The sequence below is a fragment of the Scardinius erythrophthalmus genome (genome assembly GCF_964197995.2).
Source record: "Scardinius erythrophthalmus genome assembly, chromosome: 24".
NCBI classification, from domain to species: domain Eukaryota; kingdom Metazoa; phylum Chordata; class Actinopteri; order Cypriniformes; family Leuciscidae; genus Scardinius; species Scardinius erythrophthalmus.
Window position 1 is genome coordinate 32,094,403 of NC_138244.1, and position 24,660 is coordinate 32,119,062.

General features: G+C 40.5%; 1 protein-coding gene across 2 annotated transcripts in view; it reads left to right on the top strand.

Annotated features, from left to right (window-relative positions):
- slc1a2b (solute carrier family 1 member 2b) overlaps positions 1-24,299 on the top strand; it is a 46,630-nt gene extending 22,331 nt beyond the window's left edge. Inside the window, exons 2-11 of one of the 2 annotated variants that reach the window (XM_081355345.1) lie at positions 7,007-7,146; positions 7,954-8,106; positions 9,695-9,945; positions 10,292-10,442; positions 10,535-10,661; positions 10,748-10,981; positions 11,134-11,328; positions 15,509-15,643; positions 17,666-17,900; positions 22,038-24,299. In XM_081355345.1, the coding sequence (XP_081211471.1) occupies positions 7,017-7,146; positions 7,954-8,106; positions 9,695-9,945; positions 10,292-10,442; positions 10,535-10,661; positions 10,748-10,981; positions 11,134-11,328; positions 15,509-15,643; positions 17,666-17,900; positions 22,038-22,112 (1,686 nt within the window). In that variant the 5' untranslated portion in view covers positions 7,007-7,016 and the 3' untranslated portion in view covers positions 22,113-24,299. The remainder of the gene's footprint in view (positions 1-7,006; positions 7,147-7,953; positions 8,107-9,694; positions 9,946-10,291; positions 10,443-10,534; positions 10,662-10,747; positions 10,982-11,133; positions 11,329-15,508; positions 15,644-17,665; positions 17,901-22,037) is intronic. The other variant, XM_081355346.1, reaches the window with a different exon arrangement.
- Positions 24,300-24,660: the final 361 nt, after the last annotated feature.

A 24,660-nucleotide genomic window follows, 5' to 3' on the forward strand; every position in this document is an offset into this window, starting at 1 on the left:
CCCGTTTGACCACTGATTCAGAGTTCCTTTCAAACTTCAGTTTAGAATCAAAAACCGTACCCAGATATTTATAATGATTTACGATCTCCACATCCTCACCATGGATCCTGCATATTGAGGTATTTGTCCCTTTTTTTCTAAAATCGATAATGAGTTCTTTAGTTTTAAGAACATTAAGATCGAGAAGGCTGTCATCACACCACTTTACAAAATCAGGAAGTGCACGTCCGTGATCTGACTCTGCGCCATGGAGGAGTGACAGCAGAGCAGTATCATCAGAAAATTTAACAAGAAAACTGTCCTCTTTAAGAGACCTACAACTATCCGTGTATAAAATGAACAGTAGCGGGGAAAGTACGCAGCCTTGTGGAGAACCTGTATTGGAGACTTGGGTTTTTGAAGTAACCCCATTTACTAAAACCCTCTGTGTCCTATCAGTCAAAAAGTTTAAGAGGCACTAGGTGCCTAGGAGTTTATTAGGCACTAGGTAATGCCTAAAAATGTAAGTTTTACCTTTTAAATAGAATTTAGTTAAATTAATTTTAAAATTCGTCGCCGGAGTTAATGGGAACATGATTTATTGAAAATATTTGAAAATATATAAGTGGTTCTTAAGTCAATACTTCTTTAATGGCTTGTCAACTTTGCATTCCTCCGCTGTGTGATTCTAGCCAGCGCCGGATTGTTGTCAGCGCGAAACACATTTTTGAGCATGTGAATGCTGTTCTTGTTCTTGTGAATGCTGTTCTGGTGAATGCTGTTCTGGTGAATGCTGTTCTGGTGAACGCTGTTCTTGTCAGTGCTTGAGCGCTGGTGTCACATTCACCGTCTGTCTTCTCAGCACTACACTTCCCAGTATCCTCCGTCATCATCACCATCACCTGTTCATCATCATCATCGTTATCATCACCGCCTTCACCTGTGTTTCACTCATCATCACCGTCACCTGTTCATCATCATCATCGTTATCATCACCGCCTTCACCTGTGTTTCACTCATCATCACCGTCACCTGTTCATCATCATCATCATCGTTATCATCACCGCCTTCACCTGTGTTTCACTCATCATCACCGTCACCTGTTCATCATCATCATCGTTATCATCACCGCCTTCACCTGTGTTTCACTCATCATCACCGTCACCTGTTCATCATCATCATCGTTATCATCACCGCCTTCACCTGTGTTTCACTCATCATCACCATCACCTGTTCATCATCATCATCGTTATCATCACCGCCTTCACCTGTGTTTCACTCATCATCACCGTCACCTGTTGTCTTTGTCATTATCTCTGTGTATTTAAGCTCCCCCTGTTTCTCTGTTCACGTGCCGGTTATTGTTTGTGTTCATACACACTGTTTTGATTGTTGGATTGTTTGCCTGTTGGAATATTAAACCTTGGTTATTTTTGTACTTCGAGTTCGCCTTCTTCATCATCTACCCTGAGACGTAACAGCTGGTCTATGACTGGAAAAATAATAGAGTCGTTGCAAAAGAAATGATACATAGCTTACATGTCGCATTAAACCGGCAGATTTTAGAATGTTGTTGGCAATTATTTTGCAAGTAATTACATGTTTAATCTTGTCTGGCCTGGATCTTTGGTGTAAACTCGTGAACGCCCTCCATGAACACTTGAGCGTTTCCAAAATCTTGCTGTCAACGCCAGTGTTGAGAACCACTAAACTAGATGATGTTTTACTCTAGTAAATATATTACTTTTGGTTATTTTACGCAAATATATGTGCTATATTTCAGTGATTAAGACTGCATGAAGGTGTTCACTTCTGAGAGCGACAAAGAAATAGAAAATATTTAACGCTAGTTAATTTATCTTCCGCTTCTCTACTTATTCATCCAGCATTACATTTGTTAATGAATTTTACTTTCATATATATTTTTGGTCACTTGTTTGTTTGCAATATTATGTATATGAGTGTGACCCTAAAGGTGCATTCGGCAGAGTTTAGTTCAAGTTCACAGTGACTAGACTTGACAGATCTGACCCTGCTGTTGTTAACTTTTGTCCCGCATCTGCATCACTGCGCATGTTTAAATGAAATGGGGATTCGCCTATTGTCTCACACTCAGTCATTTTGAAGTGTTTTTTATTTTGTTATTGTTATTGTTTGTATTGTTTATGGCAAAGACTTTGAAGGGAATAGGGTGATAATTTCTGAATGAGACACATCCTCTGTTTTTTTAAATGTCTCTCACACTCACACATCCAGTACATGTGCATCCGTTCTGTTCTAAGTAACTGGATAGAAACAGCCGAAAGTGAAGAGCCGTCAAGTCCTGCGTGACCTTGTGTGCAGCTCGGAATATTGAGATTTGATTGGCCAGTCACTGTTATGGTAAATTTAAATGTAGAATTACCATATGTAATGGTAATTTAAGTTTTACATAATACACAACACTATTAATCTAAATGGGATGATAAGGGGATGGTGGTTTTACAGAGATGTGTTTTGAACAAGGGCATGGCAGATCGAGCACTGCATAATTCCAAGTAAAAGAACTCACACTATATATAAAAGAATTTCAGACGAGACCACTTTGGCAAGTTTACTTGAGTTTATTGAACACAATTTATCTTTGGCGGTATGGTTCCTTATGGGGGTTCTTGCTCCATAATTAATGAATTAATGAGCTTTAGCATTAACCCCCCTATGGAACCATCAGCTTGAGCAATACACAGATGATTAAGACAGTTTAGTAATGTTTTTAAGCCGTGGTTAAACATGTAGACGTAGCAGTGAAGTCCGGGAGGCAGATCACTCTGTTCTGTTTCAGTTATTCTTCTGCTATTGTTACATGGATTGATTTTACAATTCAAATCCATTCACAGAAGACAATTTTATATTGGCAACTTTATTGCATCTGCATTTCTCAGCAACATACTTTGCCATTGCATGCATGCTATCTCTGCGCCCTGACGTGTGCATCTCAAAATGTCTGAACAGCCGCTGTGAGTTCTGCCAACGCTTAACATTCCTGTATTCGTGGCGACCCATCAAGCGTATGCAAGCTCTGATGCATCAGTTTTATTTTATTTTTTAAATACTTTTATAATGGTCATGTTATATCATGGGTAAATGATAATGCAGCCATGTTTGTTTACATTGCTTCTCAGTCAGGGAGTGAGAGACACATAGATTCCACTTCTGGGAGAAGAATAACTATTGTCAGTTTATATTTGAAAGGTTATTTTCTCAATTATTAGACATGTTAATGTCATGTTTAATCTGTTTTGGTTTCGTTTTCTCTGTGTTTTGTTCCTGTTTTGCCTTCTAGTTAGTTTCCATAGTTCTTAATTAGTTAGCCTGTTCTGTTTTAGTCAGTTATCCACAGTGTATTTAAGCTCTCAGTTTCATGTGTTCCTTTGTCCGGTCTCGTCTATGTTACATTATCCTCCTTTGTTTTAGTTTGTGGATTATAATAAAGACTGTTTTGTTTCTCTACTCCTTCGTCGTGTGCTCTCAATACAACCTACTCCTCACATGTTAGATATCAGTGTGTTTTTTACGAACTATAAACGTCCTTTGTTACTATGGGCCCTATTTTAGCGATCTGAAACGCAAGTATCAAACGCGAAATGCAAGTAACTTCTAAAATGGGTTGGTCTGAAGAAGCTTCATTACTCATAGGTGTGGTTTGGGCGTAATGTGAAATAAACCAATCAGAGCGTCATCTCACATTCCCTTTAAGAGCAGGCGCGCTTGTTCCATGGCGGATTGCTATTATAACGGCGGATTTACCAGACGCACGCCAGGAGCGGTTCACAGCCGAGGAGACCGACGTTCTCGTCAGGGCCGTAAAACACAGAGAAGTGACATTGGGGATGGAGAAACACACCCAGATTAGCTTCGGTTAAACAGGCGTATAATAATTCGGCCTATTTTTTCACATCTTCATGGACACCACAATGATTTCCCTCGTGTGGAATATTTTTCCTTGTAATAATTTATGATTTGCAAAAATGGAACTGCTGCGTCTGTGTAGATGAGAGAATCAAAGTGTGTGTGTGTTGTGCACACGCTACATTATGGCCAAGCATGCGCCCTTAAAATAGCATCTGAATAACGCGCCACTGACTTTAGACGAGGTTTCTCCTGGTCAGTGGAGGAATTGTTTTCTGAAACTGCAAAATAGCACCAGGGAACGTTTGCGCCGGAACACGCCTCCTCTTTTCACTGAACCGCCCCCGGGAGCGCAAGTTCATTCCCTAATTTACCGACGTGCGTCTGTGGAGGGAAAAGTCCACTGTGCGTCGGGAGCAAAACAGGAATCATACATGCGTCGGTGTACAAAGTCAGTTGTGCTGGGTGCGAGATAGGGACCCTTGTCTTGTATTTTGAACGTTGATTGAAAACACTGAAAGTTTGTGATTATATAAATCCTATATGAGCGTGTCAATCTCTGGCAGAGCATGAAAGCTGATTTGTGTTTAGCAGTCTTGTAAGTGTGATTGTATTGCAGCTTGCCTTGTGACAGGCATGGTTTCGTGGGCCGGTTACAGCGTTTCAGAGGGCTGTAGTTTATGGACCCCTGGCCTAAATACTGCTTGGCAGAGAGCGAGAGACAACCCCGTTTAGGGTCCTTGACAATGGGAACTTGGACATGTTTGTAGCTCACTTCCTTGGCTGACTGGTTCACCTTCTGCTGTGTTTTGCCATCGTGAATGAAGCAGCTCACAGATCTGGCACTGATGCAGTCAGTCAGGACACGGCATTAGTAGAGCGTTGGTAGAACTTGTCTGAATATGTCTTATTACCACAGAGTTCCAGATGCCCAATGCTATCCTCGAATATAATCCTTGCTCAGTGTGTTAAACGTGAATCCATAAGTGTGAGTCTTAAGTCTTTTAACAATGACCAACACCGTTGACATGTTTGTGTGCAGCAAAGCAAACATTTAATATGTGAGTCAAACAAACTCATGCAATCCATCTGTCTCATATGGGCTAGAATGACTCTATGTGTGTGTGTGTGTGTGTGTGTGTGGTTCAGGTAAACCCTACATATTGGGGACAAAATGTCTGAAATGACTGGAATAACCAAAGCCATTTAACAGAACAGGAATCATACATCAGTAAACAACACATCAAACTTGAAAAAGGTAGAACGTTTGGATGATAAATTTTCACTTAGACATCAAAAATAGCAAAACTTCCTGATCTCCATCTGTTCCTTGAAGCTGGCGACGAGATCTACCCGTAGGGAACCCAGCATTGCCTCATTAAGACAGACACATGTGCCATTCTGCCAGTTCCTCTAAACACGCATCCAATTAAAAATGTGTAATTACACAAGATCACACATGATCAGCCAACATGAACACCAGAGTGTCGCGTCTGTGAGAGGGAGCAGTGCTAATGCGTTTGCAGGGTGTACATGTGCATTGCTTATTTTCACACCATATATTCTGACCTAATTTTATTTATTTATTTCTCAGATTCAAAGTAAACCAATATGTGGATTAAACAGGATTTTAAGAGCGGTCATGTTAAACGGTGCTGATATCTGACATAAACTGTGGATGTACTCTGACTGATTTGAGAACCCTATTAACCTTATAGCAACATTGTTTTGCTAACGGGGCTTTAAAGTGTACTATGAGAAAATTTAATTGCTTTTAATTTACTTAATTTTTTTTAACTGCTAACAAACTAACAAAAGAAGCTCTCCAATATGAAATAAGACAAAGCAGAACTGCAGTATTTAGGACTAGTTATGAGTTTATTCTAATAACCTGTTACTAGACGTGTCCTCTTATGTTCATCATACATCACTTCATTTGCTGAACAAAAACTGTATAAATATAGTTCCTATCTGTAGGAACCCGAACACAGGGTGACGATGCCATAGCAACACATCAGTGCTATAGAATCGTGTCAGTTGATTGGCTGATGGCGCTAAAACATCGCTCATAAGGAGCTGTCAGAGCTGTAAGTACACACATGGTGCCATTGTGTCTGATTTTTCTTTCTGCAGTGCACAGTTTGTCTCAGCCGGTTGTCCTACAACTCACGCTGAAGTGAAATAATTCCACTTTTGAGTGGCAGTTATGTGGCTTCAGCCTTGCACACTATGACGGTCTTGAAAGCCTGTCAAGCTCATTTCAAGAGGCGCAGCAGTGGATGCCGAGGCTTGACACTGTGGGCTACCAAGCGAATGACGAATGATTGAAGATCCTGTTGGTTCCATACTGAATTTTGTTCAGATGCAACTCCTTTGACACTTAAGGTGTATGTAGTTCCTGCTTTAAGATTGGGCTTTTGCCAATGAGTCGGTGCATTTTCTAGTGTTTTCACCCCTGGGCATTCGGGCTGAAAGTGAGTGGAAGTTTGACTCCTGGATCACAAGTTCTTATCGTTTGACAGGTCTACATTTTATGTGTAGCCTATTGGTGTGCTACTATGTGTGCCACATGGGCTGAGCTACTGTTTGCATGGCGTGACTGCATATCATTCCCATTGTGTCATCTTGCAGCGTTGAGTTCCAACAAAATGGAAGGGAAAACCTGATTCCCTGAGTGGGAACAAGACTCTGTGTAGCTTCTTGGGCTTGTGCCCTTTGCAGACAAATCTAATGCAGTGGTGCCAAGTATGGGCTAGTAAGGCTCCTTATGGGCGTCATCCATCAGCCAATGAACTGGCGTGATTCTGTAGGACAACGTGACCACTGATGTGTTCCCATTGCATCATTACGCAGCGTCTCGTTCCCACAAAGGGAACGTCTTGGTTACGCAAGTACCCTTGTTCCCTTTTTGTCAGTCACGTTCAACGTTACGTCAGAACAACTGACGACTCGGGATCCCAATTCATCAGTCGTTCTGACGTAACGTCGATTGTGACCGACTAAAAGGGAACCAGGGTTACCTCATTAACCTAGATGTTTTGTTGTTATTTGTATGATTTTTATGTAAATGCCAGCTGTCTCTTCACATGCTCATGCCATGACTCCACCTATTTACTCTTTTGTCTGTTTTTGTCTGCAGTTCTGGAAACATGCCGAAGCACGTGGAGGTCAGAATGCATGAGAGCCACCTGGAGCCCATTGAGGCGAGGCCGAGGTCCAAATTTATCACAATATGCCAGAAGCTGCGCAAGAACTTGCTGCTCACACTGACTGTCCTGGGTGAGTGTTCTTCAACATATGACAGTGATGAACAGTTTCACAGCACTCGTAGCATCATTACACATAGAGCTACTGCTGAATATCTGCACAGGAGAGGCTCAGAACACCACGGGAAACAGCTGACTGTAAATCCTGCTATTTGTTTTAAACCTCCGTCAAATAAAGTGAAATAAATTGTGGCTTTCACCGATGCTTTCATTTACTGCGACTGAAGCATTGTTGAACACAGTATATATTTGAACAGGTGAATATGCGATGAGCTCTAGAGAGTGTGTATAGCAGTTAGTGTCTCTGTGAAGAAATCCGGCGTGGGCGGGTGTGATACATGTGCGATATGAGTGTGTTTCAGGACGTAACAAACAAACTTCTTTGCAGGATTATAAAGCCAGAAAGTAATCTGCCTCAGCATTAGTGCTGTAAAGAGTGTTGGTACATGTAGAGCTGAACGGCGAAAGGCTGCACTTTTCCCAGAGCCTTCACTACACACAGATCTGGATAATGACGCCTCATGCAGCATAGGTCCACAACACAATATCTGAAAACATCCCGTGTGTATGTCATGGTACATATGGCTACCCAGACCTGAATTTCAAGACTGTGTTTTTTGTTTTTGTTTTTTTGTCTAATTCAGCCCACTACACATGATCAGTCTTGCATTATTGACATTTTTTCCCATTTATTTAACATCTGCCTTTGGTTTCAGAGGACCTTAACTGGCTGGTGAGATTATTTGTTTGGAATCACATATGTTCAGGAATACTTTGTCCAAATGATCCAAAAGAAGAGCTTCTCTTTCCCCCATCCCAGGTGTGATTTTGGGAGCGGTTTTTGGTATGCTGCTGCGCGTCGCTTCTCCGATCGATGACAACATTGTCATGGTCATTGCCTTCCCTGGAGATATTCTAATGAGGATGCTGAAAATGCTCATCCTTCCCTTAATCATCTCCAGCTTAATCACAGGTAACACACAAACCTCCTCTTTTAACAAGCTGTCGACTGTCCACGTACTGTACAACACGTTCTACTGATAAATAATGCCTGTGTGTGTGTTATATTACACTAACAAACAGAGGGAGAGAGATCAATACTCCTTAACCCTTATGCTTTTTGAAAATATAGTCATATCTCTGATTTAATAAAGCCAAAATCTGCTGATGCAGAGTAATGTGAGAAAAACTGTGCTCTGTCTTTTTAAGTTGCACTGTTCTCATAAATGATGTTTGCTTTTGCTTCATCTGCATTGTTTACTGTATTTACTCTTCAGAGTTAAAGCATTATTTACGGTGTTATATACAGCTGGTCTCTTCATGCACCTCAGTGATTTGATTATTTATTACTATCCGATTTGCACATTTCATCTTACACTTGGCAACATAAACATATCTTCACAAAATGGGAATAAATCTGATGTTTAATTCCTGTGTTTGCACTAAATGAGACTCAACTGATCTCCCGTCACAAACGCCTCCTCCTGAAGTCTGTATTGCAATCTGTCTCAAACGCTTGGTCTCTTCATGATTATATATATTCCTGTAGTTCAGTCAGTAAAGCATGGCGCTAGCAAAGATCATGGGTTTGATTCCCAGGGAATGCATGAACTGATAAATGTAGTGTAAGTTTTTCTGGATAAAAGTGTCTGCTGAATGCATAAATGACCGTATGGCTGTGAAGTGTGAAGTTTAAATTCTTAAATAACACAAAATCTTAACAAAAACTGTCCTTCAATGTCTGTGTATTCATTCATTTTAATTATGTAAGAGATAAATCGTTGAATGCGGAGGGGCAGCTGTGAAGGAAGTCTCTCCTGTAGAAGAAATCCCCTTTTCTCAGAAAGAGAGGGTCTTTTTTCAGTCATTATGTGTTGTGAACATAAGTGTCCTATACTGGACTGTTTAAATATGTTGAACATTTGGTTTGATAACTCATTTTTCATGCCCTTTTTACCATTAACAGACAACAGTGTCCAACAGACATTCACTAAAGTACTTTAATATATTTTTATATAATTTTTTATATAATATAATAATATACCGGTACGTTTTATATAAAACTTATTATATAATTCAACTTCTCTAAACTTTAATTTTCCCTAATGCCAATTCACTGAGGTTTAACACAAAAGTATAGAAAAGGTCATGATTCCGTTTAGTAGAGCTTTTGCATGTGTTTGTGGATAGCAAGGGTCAGGCTGTCATTATCGCTATTTAAACTGCTTCATGATGAGTTATAGTTATATTTTTGTTATAGCATATGTATTATTTATCATATAAATAAACAAAGTTACGAGCCAGTAAATGTATAATTTTAGCTTTATTTTAGTGGTGGATTTACACAGCAGTCACATTCACAGGATTCTTGTGCACAGACAAAAGAAATAAGATGTGTGCTGATTGTCATAAAAGGGATGTTTAAAGATTTTTACTCTATGACTGCTTTCATACCCAATGCATTAAAGCAGATTGAGCTAGACTAGAGTGATAAAAGCTATATATCAAGACATTTGAGCTGGTGAATATGAAACAATGACATGACATTTCCCCCAACCAAGGTCTGGCTGGTCTGGATGCGAAGTCAAGTGGTCGTCTGGGTTCCAGAGCCATGATCTATTACATGACCACTACTATCATTGCTGCTGTGCTGGGCGTGATCCTGGTGCTCCTCATCCACCCTGGAAATCCAAAACTCAAGGAGAATCTCGGAGAAGGAGCTAAGAATGATGAGGTTTCCAGTCTGGATGCCTTTTTTGACCTTATCAGAAACCTCTTTCCTGAGAACTTGGTTCAGGCTTGCTTCCAGCAGGTACGACGCCAGTTGATACAGCATACGTGTTGTGTATATATGGCTGGGGGGAATAAAATAACTGATGCAGCATCCGCAAAGATTCCACATTCATTTGGACATTCAGTGTGAAAATATAATAATACGTAAATACAGCACTAGTGAATAACTGCATGTAATTACACTGTTGACTGACTGAACACTTAAACACCAACACCAACAGCTATATGTACTGTGTCAGCACACTAAGCAGACTGTATTAAATGCTTAATGGTTAAGCATTTAATACAGTGGGACAGGAACTTTAAGTGGGACAGGAACTTGCAACAAAATGGTGAATTGATTGAGGTGATGTTTAAATGCACAGATCCAGACCGTTGTGAAGAAGGTAGAAGTTCAACCTGACCCCGTTGACCCCAACAGCACCCTGTCTGACTTTCTCTCTAATGCCACCAAGCCACCGCCCATTATCATAGACAAGAAATCTCTAGAGTTCAAGAGTGGAATGAATGTGCTGGGTAGGGCAATCATTCTCTCAAATATCTTTAGATAAATCCTTACCCTTTCATTTATGTATCTTTTTTCATCTTTGTCTTTCAATATGTTCCAGGTCTAATTGGATTCTTTATTGCCTTTGGAATTTGCATGGGCAAGATGGGAGAGAGAGCTAGGCTTATGATTGAGTTCTTCAACATTCTCAATGAGATTGTGATGAAGCTTGTCATCATGATTATGTGGTCAGTTGGACTTTTCATGTCCTGAATAAGAAGTCTAGTGATTATGTTTTATACCAATGGACTCACATTATGGACTGACTTTGTAGGTACTCACCCTTTGGCATCGCCTGCTTGATCTGTGGAAAGATCATCTCTATTAAAGATCTGGAGGTGGTGGCCAAGCAGCTGGGGATGTACATGGTGACGGTTATTGTTGGTCTGATCATCCATGGTGCCATATTCCTGCCATGCATCTACTTTGCAATTGTGAGGAAAAACCCCTTCACATTCTTCATGGGAATCTTCCAGGCCTGGATCACGGCTCTGGGCACAGCTTCTAGGTATGAAGTTACACTACATGATCTACATTCATCATGTAGCCATACATTTGTAAAATAAATATATTTACATTTTGCATGCATAGTGCAACATAATCACAAGCATAATTTATTATCAGAGTAAGAATGATCATTTTTGTCTTTCCTTCTTCTAGTGCTGGCACTCTGCCTGTAACTTTCCGTTGTCTTGAAGAAAACCTTGGTATTGACAAGAGAGTTACACGTTTTGTACTTCCAGTTGGAGCAACAATTAACATGGATGGAACAGCCCTCTATGAGGCTGTAGCTGCCATTTTTATTGCCCAGATGAACGGAATTTATTTAGATCCTGGTCAGATCGTCACTGTCAGGTAATAATAGGTTGGTTCGTAATTATATTATGAACCAACATCCACCTAATAATTCATGCACTGTGCACCAACTAAATGTTACAATTATTCAATGTTTTTTTGTAGGTAAATGTTCAACAATATGCATTTGTTCCTCCCCAAGTTTTCCCCCCCAGAACACCCAAATTTAACATTTCCCTTACCAGAAACTGCATTATGCATATCAAATAAAAAGTGATTTTCTTATTAGCTGTCAATTGTTCTTGTCCTCTGCTGAGGCATTCAGTAGCACCAAATCTTAAATGAAGTATAAATAAGTTAAAAACACCTAACACACTAACAAAATAGTCTAATTTTTCAACTGAGGTCAGTTCAGTGTCGATCCAGTTCTGTTCCATAACTGTGTAAAGTTCATCAATTATAAAATTAGTTCAATACAGCTATGAAGCAGCTCTGTAGAATGAGAGTGATGTCATCATCCAGCTCAGATCAGTTCTCATCCATTAGTGTCAGTGCAGTCAGATCAATAATATTAGCAAAGCAAGGCAATTCATTTATAAAGCACTATTTAAAACAACAGTTAAACACCAATGTGCTGTACAATTCTTAACCATGCAAAAAGCAAACATACAGTCCACCCCAATATTACACAACACAGCAATAGTAGTAGTAGAGGTGAAGGAGGAATGGAGGGGGCTTTGGAGGTGGCTGAGGCGATGACACAGGGAAGACAGGAGATGAAGAGGGGATGGTGCAATATGGACGACGAGACCCCGGCGGCGATGATGAAGGGCGTCTGATGGCACAGACCCAGAGATAACAGCCCATGGTGGAGACGAAGGAGGAGCCAAGGTGGTGTGGAGGCAGATGTCAACTGGCTGACAACCGACGGAAACGGAGCCGATGGATCCCAGGGCGCAGACGGAGAGCCGATGGATATGAGCGACATCGCTGGCACAAGACGATCATCTGAGGTGGAGCCAGACTGCCCGAGAACTGAGGCGATGGCGGTGTGATGGAGGACTGAGGCGTAACCAAAGGTCCGTGGCAGAGGTGGAGTGATGACTGACCAAGGGGGAGCCGGTGGGACGAGGGAACCCGGTGGAGCCGTAAGGCCGAGGGTGTCTGGAGGAGCCAAGGTGGAGCTGACAGGTCGATGGGCCGAGACTGAGCAGGACGATCTGAGGCGGGAGGCTGAGCCACTGGATCTATCCGCTAAGGTTCTGATGGTGGTTGTAGGACCTGAGGCTCGTCCGAATGTGTTCTGGACCAAGGGTAAACACACTCTAGACACCGGATGATATCGTCCCTCTAGTTCAGCCCTGAGGTGTCTGGGAGGTCTACAGGGTGATGGTAATACACCCAATCCAGAACAGTGACTTCAGGGTCTCGTCATCAAAGGGGCTGGTGACGGCAAGAAGGCAAAATTTCTCCATGAAAATAAAAAATGTGAGGCTCTTCTGAGCCACAGCAGCGAAAAAGTATTCCATTCTTGGGTCCGATACTCTGTTACGGTAAATCCAAGATGAAGATGAAGCGAATATAATGTAAGGTTTATTCCTTCTTCAGGAAGATTTATCTGCCCATGCTTTATTTGCTTTGAGTCATTGGATTCATTGTGTTTCAGCAACTGACAATGTGTGGAATGATTGTTTTGGAACACAATGGCTTTTTGAAAGTATTTATCTCTGTGTCCTCACAAGTAAGAACATGCAAGGTAAGTGCGTGTAATGTTTGGTCGTTTGGCATTTGCCAACTGTGCTTGAATGGACTTGTTGAACCGGTTGCACTTTTAAAATGAAAGTGTTTCTTCCAAGGTTCATTTCGAGGAAAGAAGGGAAATCTGCTATCACCCATCGGTCTAATACTGGGGTTCACAACGTGCTACATGAGCTAGAGTTTTGGGGATTCGATGTTGAGCTTGAGGCATTTGACAGAGATCAGACAGTCTCTGCTTCTCCTCACTCTGTGCAGTGTATTCTCTGAAGAGTTTGCACATAAGGAGTTGGTATCAAGTCTGGAAACTCACAATGCAATCTCTATTAACTTGTATTATGGCTCCGTTTTCTATCGCTGCAAGTGATTCAGCACTTTTGGCTACAACATTCTGCTTACACGATCGGTCACTCCATGACTGATTTGCATGTTCAGGTTACAGTGTGTTACACATTTCAGATGACAACAGTTCAACTGTGGGTTTTGGATACAATAATTTTTCATTCATACTCCACGCAATAATGCTATTGGAGCATAGGAGCAGTGCTCACGACCACAATGTCATGATTTCAACAGTGTGTGTCCCTATGGGGATGTTCATATTAAATTGGCTGTACATTCTCCCGTTTTGGGATGGGCTAATCAGAAAACCATGTCAGACTTTTTAGACGTATCTGTCTTTCTCCTCGCTGTTCTTGGGATTCTGCTTTGTCAGTTCTGTTTTCAGGGGGATTCAGTAGTACAGCGCCTGACATGTCTGGATGTCTGGCATTTCTGTCCCTGGATGATTACTTCTGCTTTCACGTCATGATCTGGCCTTTTAGTAAAAAAAACATACAAACAGTTTTCTTGACATTAAGATGTAAACATGATTTGATAAGCCATTGTGAAACCTGCTTCATGGTATCAGTCAATTTCTGTGCCTCCTGTTGTCGACTTTTTGCATGTACATACAAGACAACATCATCAGCATACATTTGACAAATAACATCTAGAGGAAAGACATTTGGTAAATTATTTGCATACACACTAAACAACAATGGACCTATGATATGAGAAGAACATCACTTGGTTTTACCTCTGATGCTGTGAGGATCACCGCTATTTCCGTCTCTGTTGTTGTCGCATGTTGATGTGGAACAGAAGGTAATGTGCCAGATGAAACTGGTAATTACAAAGGGAGTGTACTATCTAGAGTTATTGGAATAAATCCAATGCAGTTGGTGTACTTGCCTTCATTTAGGTGACACTCACATGACCCAATATTGTGCGATTGGCACATTGTCTAAGCCGCAAAGTACAGTGTCAGGTGACTGTAGGGTAAGAATGACTTGAAGATGAAGGTGGATGGGGAAAGTTTACTGGAGGTGATCAGGATGGAGGTGATCGGGATGGAGGTGTAGCAGTCACTTTGATCATCATCTTTGTCCCCTTCTTCCCTTAGGAATTTTGCTATGTGTTCCACCTGTCATTTGTCATACTGTTTAAGTTTGCTGTGAAGCTGGGCCATGTCGACAGCCTCATCTTTCTCCTTGTCAGATATAGACTTGAAGAGTTTCCTCCGCGAGCCCATACTCAAAAAGTCTGTGGAGCTTGAAGTCTGTGGTGTCTGTGGCTGAATGCTCACCCTGTCTGGACGCAGGCTCTGCTTGACTAGTTTTAGCCCTGAAGCTGCTGCTCCTTTCTGCTCCCCTGACTCTCTTCTAATAATGTGTGAGGAAAGGCAGGCTATAGCCAGGGATGTACTCCTCCAGATGCTTGGCATGCAACAATGCATTGAGGGTCTATCAGAAGTCTTAATATGAGGGAGAGCAGTGGATTTATCTTCTGATGACAATAGTTGATCTGCCCCATGAGAATCTAGGCTTATTCTACAAACTAGAATTGTGCTGGGCTGAGGAGAGCATCTATCATTTAACTGTTGTGATTCTATATGGACAAGTCATTCCTAGGATTCCCCTAAACATGGGCTACTACTGTAGTGTCTCGTTCTCTTATTAATGGAACCGAGGTAATTTCCATGACCTGGAAGTTTTACTTTAAACTGTACTAGTTTTGATGTTGAAAGTGACATAAAGACCTATGCTGTTTACCATTAATATATAAGAAAAGTCAATCTAAGCAATCCAGTTATAATGACAAAATATATATTACATTTAAATAATGCATAATACAGTTTCTTTGCCTATTTTAGCTTCATTTTCTTTTGACTTTTGTTCTTCCTAAAGTTGATGTACCACATATTTTATTCTACAAAGAAAAGGCTCTTATACTACATGTGCACTGGAGAAATGTCTGGCTGCTTGCCCAGCCTCAATAACCTGTTAAGCTAAATTCAGAACACCTTTGTCTAGTAGGCCACATATTTTGTACATGACCAGTCATGTGTTTTGCCGTTTTTCACTTGCTCTGGACAAGAATGTCTACTAAATGCTTTGTATGTAAATATGAATGAATCATAAGTGCTTGCATTCCCATAATTTAGTCTTACAGCAACACTTGCCAGTGTTGGAGCGGCGAGTATCCCCAGTGCTGGACTTGTCACCATGTTACTTATCCTGACAGCCGTCGGCCTTCCTACTCAAGACATCAGTCTGCTGGTGGCTGTTGACTGGCTTCTGTGAGTATTCCTAATCTAGGTTTATTTTATCCTGATTAGGACTTTTTAATGTTAACTGAAGGCATTTCCTGAAGCTGTCAGTAGCCACGTTTCCATTATCCTTCAAATTGAAAATTGAAATTGAAAATGGAAAATCCGTCCAATGGAAACACGTAAATTTTGAAAAAACTATAACCATAATCACACAAAAGTTTTTATGCTTGCATGAGGTAGTTTTTCAGGCAATTTGAAAAAAGGAATATTTCGCAAAACTGCAATGGAAACAGTTTTTGCGTATTTACAGGTCACCTGATGGTGTGGTATGTAAGAATTGTAAGAATTGTGGAAATACTGGATTCTAAACCACAAATAAATGCCACAATCAAGACCTTGAAGCAGATTTGAGGAAGAAACACACATAAACACCTCATACGTGGCCCAAGTATAAGGGGCTTTCTTTGCCATTAATGATCGGATAACACGCCTACGTCTCATTTGATTAAAGGGGTCATGAACTGAGAAATCAAAATTTCCTTGAGGTTTTGACATATAAGAGGTCATCATATTATAAGATTGTCCTGAAAGTTTCATTCCAAAATCAGCTTTTATTGTTACCAGGCCCAGCGAATGACTCGTCCTGGAATGTGCCTCTTTATGATGTAATAAGGTAGTGAAAGCTTAGGCCCCGCCCACTGGCATTAGTGCGATGAGGAAGAGAGTAGAGCACAGGGTCACTCACTGGACTAAAAATAGCATTACTTTCAGGAGGATCCTAATGCTAGGAATGCGGATATTTATTTTCAACAATGGGAATGAATAAACATTATTCATTCATATTCTGTACATTTCACTGGATTCTTTGGTAAATCAGTCGGCAAATTCGGCGCAGGCTTTTACGATATGGACTCGACAGTATTGCCACAACATGTAAGTAATTTAATGTTCTGGCAGATTGGAAGTAATGATTCATGTAGCTTCAGTCAGATGTTCTTTGTCCTGTCAGTAAATCAGATCGGTGACTAAACGGTCTAGCCTACTTCACATTGTTTCTCTTAGTAGGGTGTAAATAATCTGTTATTTAAACTGATTAAATTATATATAGAAAATAATCAAAGAACAGCGCGAGTTTATCAGTGACTGAGTTCTGGACTCGCACCAACACTCCCATAATAATCAACAAATCTCTCATTTACATTGTGTTTGCATTGTTATGATGAAAGCATTCGTTAGTGTGCAGAAATCGAGTTGCAATGACGAGATCGCTGCACACATGTCTGTGTTCAGCTACACGCTTATCACGGCAAACCTTTCATGCCACGATCTAAATATAATGCCAAAGATGTAATTGTAATGCTATAATTATCACTTTTCACGAGTAGTTAACATTGAGAGCTGTAATAATAAAAACGTGCTAAAAGTTTTTGAGAGAGTTCCACATGTAATACTAGTTATGTCAGCCAATCACAGCAGTGGGCGTTTACACTGAAGTCTCACAGCCAATCACAGCAGTGGGCATTTACACTGAAGTCTCACAGCCAATCACAGCAGTGGGCGTTTACACTGAAGTCTCACAGCCAATCACAGCAGTGGGCGTTTACACTAAAGTCTCACAGCAGACACGCCCCTTCAAACAGAGTGTTCAAATCAGAGGCTAAAATCAGGCTAGGGAAAATGCCTTTTATTTCTAAATTATGACAATTTTTTTGGTAAAAATCATACTAACATTATAAGTGCACCCCAGGAAACATAAATAATGGCTAGTGCAGTGGCTGGGATACTGCAAACCTTACCTCCATGATTTTTGGAATGATTTATCGCAATAGAAAAAAATTACGTTTCATTTGCATAACATCGGACAATGGAAACGCCGTCATTTCGCAATAGTTTTTTATCGACATTTAGAAAATATTGCAAAAGTTTTGCGCAAATCTGTAATGGAATCACGGCTAGTGTAATTTTTAAGCTTATCCTTCTCTTGTTAAGGAAATTCTTTGTGATTGCTGAGCGGAGCTTTTCGTCTGGTGTTTTCTTTATTTTCCTCAGGGATCGTTTCCGTACCTCAGTTAATGTGGTTGGAGACTCATATGGTGCTGGCATCGTCTACCACTTGTCCAAGGCAGAGCTGGACGCTCTGGATGCCCAACATGGGAAGACTGATGACATAGAATTGATGACCAAGACCCCATCCTACTATGATGACCTCAAAAACCATCATGAAAACAACTCCAACCAGTGCGTCTATGCTGCTCAAAATTCAGTCTTATTAGATGATTGCAAGGTACAAGTCACGCTTATGGACGTAGAGACATCTATTTAACACATGCCTGCATGCTCTGCACATCTCTTTACTGATATCTTTTGCATGTTAGCATATATGTATATCCATAAACATATATGTGTGTCTGTGCATATATGGTATGTATAGTATAATTGTGTTTGTGCTAATATTTATTTGCTTCTTTTCTTGGAGCATATTTTCTGCATTTTACAACATAGGATTCTTTGTTGTGAACAAAGTACATCAGAATCTATTTTTTTTTAAATGAAATCATAATTTTTTACCATAAACTCCAATTTTACATCTTTACACCAATTTTACAACCTTACATCAAAAAAATTATATCATGACAATTACAGTAATAGCACATAAATCTTTGCCATCTTGAAGTGATACTTCAGATAGATATGCCATGCTTCAATGAATGGTAAATATTTCAAAGTTATCTTTAAAAGTTTGTTCAGTTGAGATACATGTGTATAATAATAAACTACAAACTAAAATAATCTTTTCCACCAGCAGGCTGAGAATGGTGATGAATGAATCCAGACACATTTCCAATTGAGCATGGTACGATTACAAACTGTTAGCAAACCACGCTGTCTTACACCTGTAGTGACGCGTTAATGGGTTTCTAGTATAGTACAGTATTATTCTACAAGATAGCTAGCTCATTAAAACTCTCATATATCAATATATTACTCATATAATATTGTGTCAACAATTGTCCGTAGTAGCTAATCTAGGAACCTTTCCCTTTCTACGTGATGTGAGCGTCCTATATAGCACACACACTCCAGTGTTTACATACAGTATCATGCCACCACCAATTCTTTTGTGACCGAGGTTACAAACATCATAATCCTTAAAAGAAACCATAACCATGGCAACTGGCCCAGATCAGCATGAAACGGCATGGTTTGGCAACAAGAACCCTTCGGCCTGATGGTGGAAAAAAGGCTTTATTCAGCTCTGATGAATGCTCTATTGAGTGATTCAGTTTAAGTGATTATTCAGTTAACTCTGTAATTGAAATAAAATTCCCTGATGATCAAGTTTGAGAACATCAGCAATGAACCATTGCCTGAGACTAACCAAACGTTTAGGGGAATTAAGAATGAAAGGGTAGAACCATCCTCCTGAGTAGACACATCTTCGTTTTCTAGTTTTGATTATGCTCCTTTCACGGCATGTCGTTATTACCTTAATCACGAGATGACAACCTGTGATGTTCTCCGCTGAGCTACGTTTCCATGGAAACACTACCAATGCCAAACTGAATCTGCAGTGGACATGTGGTACAAGTCGGAGCTCTTAGAAAAGTTGTAATGACGAGTTTTTACAACGCTTTTTTCAAGTCAGAAACTCGTAATTGCGGTAATTCCGACATGGTGTGAACATTATTAAGCTTTATTTTATGTTACAGAGATTTAAACACATTTATGGATTCTGCTATTAACTGTTGTCTAATAGACAGAAAAACTGCTCCTTTTATTCTGCTGTCTGTTGTGCTTTCAAGCTCTGGATACAAATCTATAAAATAACAAAAACTAACCCAGTTTATTGAAAAATGCAATCCATTGTAGAAGCCTTGCAAAATAACCACTCATAAATGCATGTATGAATGTTGTACCTTGTTTGTTTGTTTGTTTATTTATTTATGAATTTTAATGAAAGACTGTGTTATGTTGAATATTATAGAATAGTCTGTGTATTTGTAATTGAATATTCTCACACAGGTAAAGCAGTCGAATGGTTTAAGTGTCAGTTTGTATTGTTAAATCTTGGAGCACAGAATTCTGAATGACTTAAACACTGGATTTATATTTCCTGAGTGAAACTGAAAAGTTATATCTAAAATGAGGCAAAAAGAAGAAGGAAGTCAAAGGAAGCACAGAGAGGAGACTAAGAATGATAACCATAATGATAACTTTGACTATGAAGTTGCATCATGCGTCATGGTGTTGATGCTATGGGAACGCTTCTGCTTGAGCCAGTGCCTGAACCATGTGTCTAAACACGGCAATCTGATTGGCTGAACATATGAACGTCATGACGTAGCATAGCGCATCACCAAGTCCATAAAAAGACACTAGAAACGTGCGCCGATGGCTTCTTTGTCTTCAGAAGCCTCGTGTTTGATGAAAAATTTGATTGTGTGTTTGGAAAATCTTTAGACCAGGAGTTAGTCTGTAAAATGCCTATCCGGTCTCTGGGTAGGCCCCCATCTCATATGGCATATAATCACCTGGAGATGAGGGCTGTATTTCTAGCATGGAAATACTTCTACATCTGAGGGCCTAACATGTGTCGGTCTGGACAGCTAACACACTAGTAGTCTCCTATATGTTCATATATAGTGGTTTGCACTCTCAAGTTAAGGGGACCATATTTCATCCCCTGGATCTGGAAGCTTTGGGTCTGGTACCAGCTCATAGATTCTGGTGTTTCGGCTGAGGTCACTGAGACAATCCTCAATCCTAGCATTGATCTTAAGAAGCCTTAACAGAAGCCCTATTTGAGTCCTTGGAGTCATTCTCAAAAGTGGCTCTGTTATTAACATTAACATCACTCAAGGGAGTAGGTGACCTCCAGGCTCTTTCAGTAGCCTTCTCCTGTTTAGACTTTGCACAAGGTGATGTCAGAGTTATTTTGCATCACAGGCCGGACTACATTACAAAAGTACCTTCTGTGGCTCCTCAGTCGGTCACTTTGCAGGCTTTCTTTCCTCCACCCCATGAGACGCTGCAGAAAGAAAGCCTCCACCTGCTATGTCCGGTCCGTGCTCTGAGAATCTGTGTCCACTGCTCAAGCCAGTGGCGTAGATCCTCTCAGCTTCTGGTATGCTTTGTTAGTCAAAATAGAAATAATGCGGTCACCAAGAAGCATATGTTGCATTGGATTACAGATGCTATCAACCTATCCTATGAGGTGCATGGACTGGCTTCGACTCTAGGGCTCAGGGCCCACTCCTCCAGGAGTGTGGCATCTTCCAAAGCTCCGGTGAGGGGTGGGCTTTATATGATGTTTGTGCTGTGGCAGGCTGGTATCAGAAAAGACTTTCATCAGGTTCTACAGTTTGGATATGGATTCAGCCCTAGGATCACCAGTCCTTCAGGGTTGACCTAAGTCCAGTCTATGCCTATAAACAGCCTTGTGGGCAGGCTCTTTTTCTTTAGGCATGGCGACATTGGAATGGAAGTTCCCAAAGCGTCAATGGCATGACATAGCGTCGGGTTCCACTCGAATGGCAACGTCTCAGGTTACTATTGTAACCCGGTTCCCTGAGAGGTAATCTAGAATCTGCGCCATGTTGCCACACCACGGTTATGCCTGTGTGTCTTCAGACAAATTGAATCTGTTAACGTGCATTTCTGGCGTCTATTTATGGACTTGGTGACTCGCTACATTACATCACGACGTCCAAACATTCTGCCAATCATATTGGCATGTTTAAGCACGTGCTTCAGACACAGTCTCATGCAGAAGCGTTCCCAAAGCATCAACGCCATGATGCCATGTCTCGCAACTCCCTCAGGGAACTCGGTTACATACTTAACCTGAGATGTTATCAAAAGAAGTCACTCAAAAGAATCCGGCTGTTGTGCTGAAGACACCCCAAAAGCAAACAACTCACGGTGTGCTTTAGTACTACTGAAAAACCTTTATCTCCATACCAAAATCTCACTAGGTCAGACAGTGATTCATCTTTTCTGAATCGTCAAAATATTGGTGTCCGGGACTTAAAGTGTCCTATCAATGAATAGTGCTGATAAACAGCAGTTGAGATAGGATTCTCACTTAAAACGGAGTAGAAGCTTGGACCCAGAATTAGTATTATCTGAAGGTTGATGCATCGAGTCCACACCATAATGTAACGACACAAAGGAACAATGTTGTTACACTATAGGGATCTTTTTCAGATAACTGAATTATTAAAACAATGACAGCTAGTCAAAAGATTTGCAAAGGCTATATTTAATCGAAAAGGAAAGAAAGGAAATCTTGTCGAAAACTTGTTTGAACAATTTTGCTAAAAGACCCAGAATTCTTTGCTCCAAAGCTTCATAGAGAATTGACATTTATTGTTGAACATACACATGGATGTGCACTCAAATGTGTTGATAACTGTTTCAGGTAACCTTGGCAGCCACAAATGGCTCAACTGCGGAGTGCACGCTTGTTGAGGAAGAACCTCGGGAAAACAATTAATGCAAGCACACAGACCCCGGCACCCAAAATGAGAGAAAAACCAACCTATATTCATGCACATAGAACAAATGGGTTTTGTAGTTTATTCCTATGGTTTCTATTCTTTTCTAACATGTTTAACAATGCATATGTTCTCATGTAACCCAAGAATGTGAGGCCAAAAGCTCACTCATGCAGCTGAGGCAGTTAGGGAAATTATTTGTGATGCTAATAAATATATACATAAACTTCCAAACCTATGAATTTTGAGGAAAAGGGGTGGAAAAAATTAGGGTTTTTAGAGGGATAACAAAGATTCTTGCAGAGCCATCATCACCCACTGCTGTTTCTATGAGAATACGACAGAAGCCTGCTTTTCTGCTTCAACTGAACCACCTTGCACAACACTATAGCTCCTAACAGTCCGAACAGATCTTAAACCACTTCTCGAAAGGGTAATTTGGTGTTGCTAGGATACAAAAGTAGGGACGGATTGGACAGCACACAGATGGAACGTAAAGCACAAGCTGCGTTTGAGCCCCTCCTCCTCTGCATCGCTCACAGGGGAGGGATTTTGTCTCTGTTCTGTCAAGGAAACGGATGAGAGGGTGTTGCTCGTATGTATGTTGGTGAGTCTGTGGCACAATAGCACAAAAACCTTTCAGGCACATTATATTTACCATTCAGGTCGTACGAGAGCCCTTTGCATCATTAAATACACTGAAATATGCAATACACGCCTTTTGTTTAGTTCATTTTAAAGCACAAACTGTCTATTTATGTTGTACAACCAAAACCAGGCCTGAACATGTGTCAGTCATACAGTGAACACACAGATGATGGCACCTGTGTGAAAAATCATCAACTCCAGAAGTGCATGTTTTAAAATGACATGGCTATTTTTCTATGTGGTTCCTAAACCCGGTTTGGCATTATTAACAATTCTTTTTAGATTAATATGTCAAGCACAACCCATCTACAATATCAACACACCTTCGCCCAGATACTCTGAATATCCCGTTTGTATTCTATATTTCGGCTGTTTTTCCTTCCACTGATATAGATATAGGTGTAGAGATATACTCAGGCATATAAAACTTAAATATAATCATTTTGTCCAGGAAAAAAAATTGTCAGGGAAAAAAACCACACATTCCTAATGCAGACAGAGATGATTTGTATGAAGGCCCTGTTAGCATGCTGGAGAGAATTTTTTAACCTGTTTTTATAATCCAAGTAGGTTTACACATTTTTAAATACCTAATGCCTTCGTCTTTCACTGCTGACGTTTCACTTTTTATTACAGTTATCTTTTTTTACGCCCCTTTTAAAATGAGCTGAAGTTCTTACCTCAGAGAGACATTGCCAAGGCTATTGTAACTATTTTTAAGCGATTTTGTTTTTGAGCTTTGAAAAACAACCGAGAAAACTACAAAAGCAAGTAGTATTACAACAGAAGGGTTTAATCGTGATGAAAAGGAGGATTTTATAACTAAGCTGTTATAAACACTACCTCTGGATGTACCATCCTCTTATCCATCTCTGACAGTGTCCTTCCCTCATTTTGCAAATGACTGTTTCTAAGCCCCGCCATGCTGCACAACCCTGATAGGCCCACCTCTCCCCCACTTCCTGTCAGACTGACCAATCAGCAGAGCACGTCCACATACCTCACTACGCCAGTCAGAGATTCCTACACAACAACATTTTATTTCAAGCGAGTGATAAATCCAGACACACTTTCAGTCTTCCCTGTGTGTGATATTTATCAGATGATGCTAAAAAAAATATATATTTAATATTAGTCTTTTACAAAGCTAAACAGAGATATTGATAGAACTCTACCCCTAATATATTAGACATATAAGACATCTGACTAAGATGCTTTGCGAACTAAACAGCTCTTTGACGATCCAGTGTTATAACCTTTGCCAAGAGAATAAATGCCATATGAACACAAGTTCATTTGCCACATTATATAGTGTGTGGAATCATAATGTGAATTTTAAATGTTGTGAGTGTTGCCCATTAAAAAGGCAGACATCTTGACACTTGAGATTGTTTGGTCATTGATCGTTGAGCCACTGTTGTGTTTTATCTCACTGTTAGATGCATGGACATTTAGTGTTTTTGCAGCAGTTTCTTAAAAAGCATGACTTGTAAAGTGCCTCCCTGCACTTTGTGTATATATTGAAGGCAGGGGCGTCGCTGGGACTGAGTACAGGGGGCCCTGGTCTATTGGGGGCCCTCAGCGGCGTTCCCCCTCGAGGGGCCCTGATCTATTGGGGGCCCTCAGCGGCGTTCCCCCTCGAGGGACCCCACGAATTCTACCATGGGGAAACTGAGAAACCCCAAACCTACTGAGGGATATTGATCCAATGAAACGTCCTATACTGGGGGCCGAGAAAACCTAGCGACGCCACTGATTGTTGGTGACATTGGTATTTTATTTTTCAGTCATAGAAATATTGAGATAGTGTTTAATTGATGTGACAGTTTTAATTGAAGTGTTTTGTAATACTGTAGAAACATATACCCCCTTTTGTGCTGCATAAGATAAAATACTATA